Source organism: Eleginops maclovinus, chromosome 16, assembly GCF_036324505.1.
Source record: "Eleginops maclovinus isolate JMC-PN-2008 ecotype Puerto Natales chromosome 16, JC_Emac_rtc_rv5, whole genome shotgun sequence".
NCBI classification, from domain to species: Eukaryota; Metazoa; Chordata; class Actinopteri; order Perciformes; family Eleginopidae; genus Eleginops; species Eleginops maclovinus.
The window spans coordinates 7,029,306-7,038,475 of record NC_086364.1 but is presented as its reverse complement, the minus strand read 5'-3'; the positions used below and the strand labels follow the sequence as shown (position 1 = coordinate 7,038,475).

Sequence of the window (9,170 nt, the reverse complement as noted above, 5' to 3'; positions counted from 1 at the left end):
GCATAATGACGGGGAAATGGTAGATGCTGTATGTGTGTGTGTGAGTGGGTTTGAAAGTGAGAGTATGTTTTTTTTGGGTGCATATGCATGTGCATGCAGGCTTCTGGGTGTGTGTTCTCTCTCTCCTTCTCCTCTCTTACTGCCTTTGTCTGTACTGCAGGGAAGCTTTGCAGACGGAGCTGCGAATCAACAGGTACACTCCACTGATCAACAGGTATGTGCAATTAAATATGGATCATATTGATTAAAGCTTTTTAGGCCAGATTATACACAAAAAGAAAAGGCAAACTGGAAAAAGGTTAATATTTTACTTTCAAACGATAGTAAAAGTAAAAGGTACTACTTTATGTTTTGAGCCTAAAGTTTGTTGACACAAAGGTCAAGAGTTTTAGCAGAGGAATATCTTCTATGGAAGCAAAATATTGACCACTTTAGCACTCAATAAAATGTTTTAATTTTTTAGCAATTTTGCTGCTTAGAATTAACATGTGTCGGTTTTCATGCTGCATCAATGTGCACTTTAAGTATAACACATGCTTGAGATGAAATGGAATAGGACCGCTTTTTTATAATGTTGAGCATGAATTTGAATGAGGCATCTGCAGTTTAAATACTGAATGAATTTGGGAAATTCTGTAATTATTCAGCGTGCCCTCTCTCACCGCAGGGCCTTACTTATTTCATGGTTGCCAGATTGAGCGTGGTTTGAGTTGATGAGATATTGGTTGCTTAGGAAATAAAAGCTGTGGGTTTAAGAAACCGGCAGCAGAGAGAGGTTTTAAAAAAAAAAAAAGGTTAAAATACTTGTGGCTGTTATTGTGTGCATACCTGCAGGGTCAGTTGGGGTTTATGTGTTTAATTAAGTTTTTAGCGAGATGGTTAATTATGCAGAGATGACTCCAAAATAAACTCCCAAGTAAAGTGTACCTTGGCCATACAATATGAAGTGTTTGAGGAAAAGTCTTGTGGTTATTCATTTTTTAATATCATCAAAAAATACCAAAAATAACACTTTTTTAGTCGGTCTCTCAATATTTTTTTAACTTCCTGTTTGTGGCACTCAGATTACAGCCCATTGGTTTATATTAAAGTCATAACTCTTCAAAACTGAAATGTATACTTTCATTATTTTAAGTTTCTCAGTAATTTCCCTACTGTTTCATCAAACAAACAGGAGAAAATATTACACTGTTTGGGAACTATTTTCAGCGGCGGGATGATCAAAGTTATCATGCAGATCGACCGAAGAAGTCGGAACTATGTTTTGAACTTGTTCTAGCTGATTTACACCAAGCTGTACAACCTTACTTGACCCAGTCTTAAAGCCCAGAGATAATTAATGTTTCACACTTTAGAATAAACAGAAAAGAATAATGAAATCTGTAATTGAAATCTCTTTTATGGTCAGTTTTCTGGCATGAGCTCGGCCTCCGGTCAGTCTCTCAATTACATTTATTTAAATACAGCTGTATAGTCTAGAAGAGCCTCTGTGTATTATTGGAGTGATGAATGTGTGGAATAAACAGAAGCTTGATGAGGCAGTTTCTACTCTGCATGTCTCTGCAGCTCTCAGTTTTTCCAAGCCTCCGTGTGTGTTTGACTGCTGTTGGCCTCGCTCCCTATAACTGAGAGTTCATCCTCAGGGCTTTTTTGCTCCTGCTCCTCCCTCTGAAATGCCAAGAAGACTCTAAGAAGTTTGTTCTCAGAAAAGTTAGATTTCCCTTTTCTCTGCATTATCAGGATTGAAAGCAAAACAGTGTTTAACACAGAGCTGAGAAGAGAGTAATACCTGCAGCATGCTGACTACAAAGCAATAGTTACAGGTTAAAATAAAACCTGGCACAATGAAGTCAGAGAACATCATGCATGGAAAGCACAGGAAAATGCATTTTACTGTTGCATTAATAAAGTGCAAATAACAAAACATATACCCACACTTCTTCTAAGGCATTTGAGGATGCAATGCATCATTTAGTGAATTGCTACAGTGCCAAATGTGGGCTCAATATTGTAATTCAAAAACAAATAAACAATCAATAATTTTAGTTTAGCAAGATCTGACTCATTTGCCTAACCAAAACTAATTTGACATAAAGTTAATAGGATTTAAACAAGATTCAAATAATTAAATAATATTCCTTTGAAAAATGTTCTAAAACTGAATTGAAAAATTATGAAAATGGGTTTGTATTTGAAACAGGTAATTTATTACATGAATGCACTTTGTCTTAATGCTTTAAAGGTTTTTGGTAAAGCTTTTCTTATTGCATGTTGTTGAAATGCACTCTAAATAATCTTACCTTGCCCTGCAGGTGCTGGTCCAATCATGGTCCCCAGACTCAACATGGTGCTGATGCTGCTACTAGCCGTCACCACGGTAACGGTTCTAGCCCAGAGGCGGCGCACGCCTTCGACGTCAACCGCCACTACGGACGACTGGAACTTCAGGGATGGCTGTGAGCACCCAGATTAATCTGTGTTTACCCCGGGTCAAAGGTCAAGTTCAGGGTTAGGCTCATGATTACACAGCCTGAGGTGAAGGCAAAGCTGTCTGTCTGTGTGGAGCTCTGTTGGGGCCAAACTTGAGTGGTTAATGTGGGAAGACAGAAAACAGCATCAATTTTTCCTCTTTTATCAATTTCTTGTGTCTAGTGTTCAGTTAATTGAGCAAAATAAATCAATTCAGTGGGTTCTGACTTTAAGAACCCAGAATTACGAGCAGATTGTGCTTTCTTGTCTCAGCTGAAAAGGTGAACATGCGCGGCGTGGCTAACCTGACTCAGATCCTGGACAACTGGAGGTTCGACATCCTGAGCCAGATGAGAGGACTCCTGCAGAATGACCACCAGTCTCTGCTGCCTGACTACGCCAGGTACGAGAATGTGTTATATTTGTCTTTGCAAGTATTTCTTTCGAACATACTTTTGGTAGAAGTATTTGTATTTTCTATGGAGTTTCTGCATATGATAACTTTACATAACTTACATGAATGGATTTTCTATTGTTGGATGGGTAGGATTTCTTAGTTTTGGTTTTCAAACCCAACATTTAAAGTTGGTCCCTCTTCCCTGAATCAACAACAGCAGAAGCCACGCCTTCCGATTAAGTTTAGGCTATGCCTTTGGGTAAAAGCCAACCCTAGAAAATGGTAGTTTTGGAATATTCTGATTTACATATGCATGTGTTTATATGATTTGGAAAAGGCCTTTGGTTCTAAAGCTACATTGTGAACAGGGGTTGCATTGATATTATGATGGGGGAAGAAATACTGCAATATGTAATAGATAAGAATATAGTTTGATCTTTGTCATCATCGGAAAAAACTAATGGAAACTAAGAACTTTTCATTTTGTTAGTTACTGCTGTTAAAAAATATCGGTGTTCAGGGAAGTTTTGCTGAGTCAAAGTGCCGTTAAGTTAAAATCAGTTCTACCGGTATTGCTCTGTTTAAACAAAACTAATTAAACGAAATTCATAAAATTCAGAGGAACATATTCAAATTACTGGCAAAGACAGCAAAGAAGTTCAAATATGTGAAATGTCTGCAGCTGCAGGAGCCAATTCAAAACAAACTGTTCAAAGAAATCTCATGTATAAAAGTATTTGCCAGCTCAATGACTCTGAAAATTAAATTGTCTTATCATAGATATGTTTTATATGACGCCGATGTTGAAACACTGTTATGTTCGTTTCGTTGTAGCACATTGATTGATATTCTTTATTCAATCATTTCCTATTGTTATTTTTAATGTAATTTAATCGATGTAATGTGTTTATTTTGGGACAATAAGACATATTTGTATTGTTCATTGATGCAACATTAAAAAATCTGATTGATTTTTTTGTGACAGTATTATAAGTCTTCATAGGTCATGGCATACTTATAATTAAAATAGCATTTGAGTGAAAATGATTTGACTATCAAGCATAAAATGAAAAGGACTAAAACAGAAATGAGTGCAAATGAAAATGCGAGAGAAGGAAAGCTGCTTACGAAGGCCAAATGAAAAGAAAGGAGAATATCCTATCAAACTTGCTGCTCCATCACTGTTTATGTAACTACTGCACCATAATGATGTCTGTCTCTCTAAACTGTGGTGAGCTGCAGGAAACACCAGACTTCCTCTGTGGAAAACTCCTCGGCACGTTTCTATTTTGACTTTTAATTTGTAGTGTCAGCTGCAGTTTCTTATGACGCCATTGGCCACAGAGTGTACTGGACAGAATGTATTCTCAGCCTGAAGGATAAACCACATTCCTGTGGGGACTTTCAACTGTTTTGTTTCACTCATGTGGAATATTCTGCTCATTCAAAACACACAGGAGGATGGAGACGTGTGCTCAGTCAATTTTAAAACAAGTTGTTGAACTAAACCTTCACCAATGATGAAAGATTAGTGCGATCATTTCCTGTGGGGAAAAAAACAATTTAAAATCCTCCATTACTATTAAGTACAAGTTACCTTAAGTTAAGGTGAATGTTTTCTTGGATATGATACTTATTTGGATTTAACTATAAATCAGTGCACAGTCTGTTTGGATGAACTTGTGCCTATTGGGTTTTAAAATAAGTCTATAAATGAGTTTATGGCAGCAACGCTACATCATGAGTGCAAAGCACCCTTAAAAGTCCAAGTTCCGGTTTTCTCCGTTTTTTACAGAACTACTGATCCAAATAACTTCCCTTGGGTCCTTGACAACACACACGCCAAACGGGAAATACATTAATCCAAGAGATTGCAAGAATAATTTAATCTCAAACACACATACCTAGACTACACTGTAGCTACTGTGCATGGGACAATTAAGCCTTTGAACCTTGAACATACAAACACACATACACACTGAAAGAACTGAAACTTTGACACTAATTACATGTAATGTTTCAACAGGTTACATGTAACTGTATTAGGTTAGTTGAAATATTAATATGTTTAACCTAAAAAAATGTTTTACACTGAATAGAATTGCTTTCAACTAACAATGAAATCAACCTCAAAGTCAACGCTTTAGTTTTTCAGTGCACTCACAAATATCATCTCAGTGTGATACTTCCCTTGCCATTACTACCCTATCAATTCTACTTTTATTTATTATTTGCCAAATGTTCCCATATTTTTTTTATGTCTTTGACGAAGGCTTTGTAACCAGTTTATAAATGATTTTATTATATATATATTTTAAATCTTTGTTTCTGTTTAGGATCCAGCCGTTGTCTGAGGCTTTAGACGACCTCTACAAGGAGTTCAATGCCCTCAAAGCTCACCTAGGTGACCTGACCGAGAAGTTCAGCGCCATCGAAACCTTCATCGACGAGGTCAAGGCGGGCCGCAACACCAACGCTGACGCAGGCCCCGCCCCCAGTGGGGGCATTGTTCCTGTGGTCAGGCAGGGTGGGAGGAGGGTGCTAAAGAAAAAGCCCACGACTGCCTAAACAGCCAAAATGGTGTTTGTTTCTTCTTCTCAGGCAGTCTTATTCACTGTCGTAATCTTCCTTTATTTTCATATCACCTTTTATACAAATATTGTACCAACCATATTTAGTTGAACTTTTCATGTTGCCGTGGGCCCAAAACATTTTGTTGATATATTGTGAACATATATTTAGTCCTTCCATTAAATAGGAAAAAAATCATCGTAATTGTGTGAATGAAATTGACATTTAGGTTGCATTTTGGATGCATTGCATTGTTGGATTATGAAAACAAAACTGTCCACGTCATCATGACATTATAGATTCTTTAGGGGAACTATACAGTAAATAATTGTCGAACTCAAACCATTCAAATAAAGTAGCACTGTGTAGTTACAACATGGGCGTGATTTGAAAAGCGGATACTGTTTTCAGTTTCCTCACGAGATAATATCCTCTTTAATAAAACTCAACAAACATTTTGAGGGATTCGATCCGAGAGATTTCCTGTTTGTTTTAAGTGCCTGGTTTGTTGTGTTTAATCTTGATCTTTGTCGGACAAACAAGCTTGTTGGTTTGGCTTTGCTGATGCATTATATGAGCTCTGAAATAAACTCACTTATAGCATTCATTCATTTTTTCAGTTGATGTTTCTTAACAGATAATCTGAGTGGAATATGGAAGACCAGTGAGAAAAACAAATAATGGTTTAACATTTTCTACAACTGATCTAAATATGTTTCTCTTTTGTGTTTATGACCAGGTGATAAAGGTAGAAACAAATACTTGGTAGGGTGGGTTTGCAGTTGTAATACTTATTTCAGCCAAAGAGGTGGAAGTGCAGGACTAATGTAAAGGCAGATTAATGCCAAATAAAATACATTTATACCCAAAAGAAAAACACAACAGTAAAGTTACATAATCTGGCCGCACGCAATAAAAAATGCATTTATAAACACAGGACTTTCACATAGGAGAACAGCGTTCTCGATCTGTGTGAAACAATACTTTTTACTTTGTCTTAACTTGACATTCGTCCTTATTTTAACCCCATCCACAATCTTTTCTGTATCCAAACCAAGTCATTTTGTTGCCTGAACCAAAAAAAAAAGTTATGGTCCATTACTTGAATCTAGAAAAACATCAGTCTTGTTTTCTGGCCTAATCTTTAGTTTGCATTCAAAATGTTACAATTTATTCAGTTTCTAAACATATTTACTGTCCAATTTATCAATGATAAAACTTACACATTTTTGCAGGGCATTTCTGACGCAAATCTATGAGGCTGCTGACCACTGATAATGCAGATTGTATCACCTGATAACATTCAAAATGGTCAATATAAACTAAAACTATCCACCTCTGATGAGGAAGTTTTACTGGCAACAATACCACGTTTAGCAGGGTTTTTATGTCCTGCCAAAATGTGTACCTAAGAATACTGAAGATCTATTGGCATTAAATATAATCTCTCAGAAGCTTTACTTCCAAATATATCAAGACCAAAAAAATGTCTACATCATCCACACTCTGCTGAATCTAGGTCTCTGAGCTGTGACCCAATTCGTTTCACATCAGTTTTAGTAATCCCATATACTGTACCAAACTGTGTGTAATCTGGCATTGCTCTCAATCTGATTTACTGCAGGAGACGTCCTACAGATTGAAGAACTTTACAGTAGGTGAAGAAAAAAGTGACAGAATGACAGGTCACTCCGCTGGCAAAGTTATTATAGTTAAATATAATAAGCTCTGAGAAAAGGCAAAGTGTAAAACATGATGTAACTTTATGTAAGGACATCTATTACCTAATTTTGAATTCCTACATGAGTTCATCCAAAGTCAAGGGGAAATCCTGCAGAAGCACAAAACTTACAGTACCAAAAAGTAAAGTTACTCATCATGAATGGCAGACTTCAGAATTATATTTACCATTTTTCAAACAACAGTAAGAGGAATCAAGTCACCGAAAAAAAGGAGCAAATGAAGAACTATTTAAAAAAATAAAAAAACAATAAATTGATATCTTAAAAAAAGTGATTATTCAAACCTAAGTCTGAAAGAGCTGTGCAGTTTTAGGTAGCATTATGCTGCAATGTGCTAAATAAACTGAGGGATGTTCAAGGTTCACATTGTGGAATACAACCAATGGCTTGCAAAATTATGATTGTAACAGTATTTTGAAATGTTTGTGAGTAAAATAAATTGAGTTGAACTTGAAGGCAGGCATTTTTATGGAAATAAAAGAAAACATGAAAAAGCCAGGAGCCACTTTCATGCCTTAATTCATCTTCTCACCTGGTATTATTGGGTTGCCTCACTTGACCAGTTCATGAGTGGATCCAGCGGCTGCAGCTCTTCTCTGTCCTCCTCACAATTCTGTTTCACGGAGGGAACTCCGATCAATAACACATTTAATTATTTCTGGCGTCGCTGACACGCTGCAGTGGTAGCGAAATACCTGAAGAAGAAACACTTTGCTTTTTTGAACTCTCTTGTCCTCCTGCTCAGAGGTAAAAGGTAAAAGTAAAAAGTATGGAGGAAAAAGTATCCATTACTTTAATAAATGTACCAATAGATAAATGTCAAAAACAATTCCTCAAAAGTAAATTCCTATATTCAAAATCCAAAGCTAAAGAGGCCCTATTATGCGTTTTGGAATGTCTCTTCCCTGTAGTTTGTTCTTTAGGTTTTTGTACATGTAAGGGGTCTGCAAAGGCTGACATCCCAAAGTTTCTCTCCCACAAACCCCATCCCCTGCCTGAAATGCCTCCATTAGACTCCTTTTAACTTCCGTAACATAATGACATCACTTGGTAGCACTTGCACTTCTATTGACAAGTGCATCAACACATTGTACGTGATAGGCTAAGGTGAGGAGCATCTCTAAGCAGTTGAACAATCACAACAGAGCTGGCCAGGTATCCAATCAGAGCAGACTGGGCTCTGGTTTCAGACAGAGGGTAAAAAAGAGGAGCTGCAGCACAGGCAGTACGAGAAAGAAAAAAAAGAACGTTTTGAACTTTAAAGCATGGAAACATGTCACAGTAGAGGAACAAAATGCAAATATGAAACCTGAAAATGAGCATAATAGTTCCCCTTTAAATTTAAGAGCATAATTTACTGTCTTGCAAGATCTATTTTAAAATTGATAGTGTGACGAGATCTACCAAGCCATATCGAAAGCCATAGCGTAGCCACAATTAATTGTGGACCTATATAATAACAACATTTTCTGACACAAAGATCAAGTTTTATTATTATTAATAATAATAATAATAATAATAATAATAATAATAATAATAATAATAATAATAATAATAATAATAATAATAATAATAATAATAATACATTTATTGAAGTAAATGTACGTCGCGCAAAGAATAAGCACAAGTAGGCCTAGGACTGGCCCATAACAACACAACAATATACAACCCAATTAATACAATGCCTAATTCAAGTTGGAAAAGTGGTTCTCTACCCTAGTGGGACTTCTGGCACTGAGAGGAGGAAGATAGTCTCTCATAGTCCGGACAGTAGGAGCTGAGTGCCAGCCGTAAGCAGGCCACAAGGTGGTCATCAGTCATGGTGGATCTGTATTTTGACTTAATGATTTTCATATGCGAAAAGGCAGACTCACACAAATATGTTGATCCAACTTCTTTGCAGTTTGTCTGAGGTTGAGGTACTTCTCTTTCTGCATTAGATTCCAGAATTCCCATATTGTCGCAAACCATTCTAATGAACACACATAGCT

The 9,170-nt window shown here is 36.6% G+C and overlaps 1 protein-coding gene across 1 annotated transcript; it reads left to right on the top strand.

Annotated features, from left to right (window-relative positions):
• The first annotated feature begins 65 nt into the window (after positions 1 to 65).
• Positions 66 to 6,044, top strand: si:ch211-76l23.4 (uncharacterized). Its single transcript, XM_063903181.1, has 4 exons — positions 66 to 214; positions 2,313 to 2,456; positions 2,743 to 2,872; positions 5,203 to 6,044. The coding sequence occupies exons 2-4, from the start codon at positions 2,327 to 2,329 to the stop codon at positions 5,432 to 5,434; spliced, it is 492 nt and encodes a 163-aa protein (XP_063759251.1). The 5' UTR covers positions 66 to 214; positions 2,313 to 2,326; the 3' UTR covers positions 5,435 to 6,044.
• The last annotated feature ends 3,126 nt before the right edge of the window (positions 6,045 to 9,170 follow it).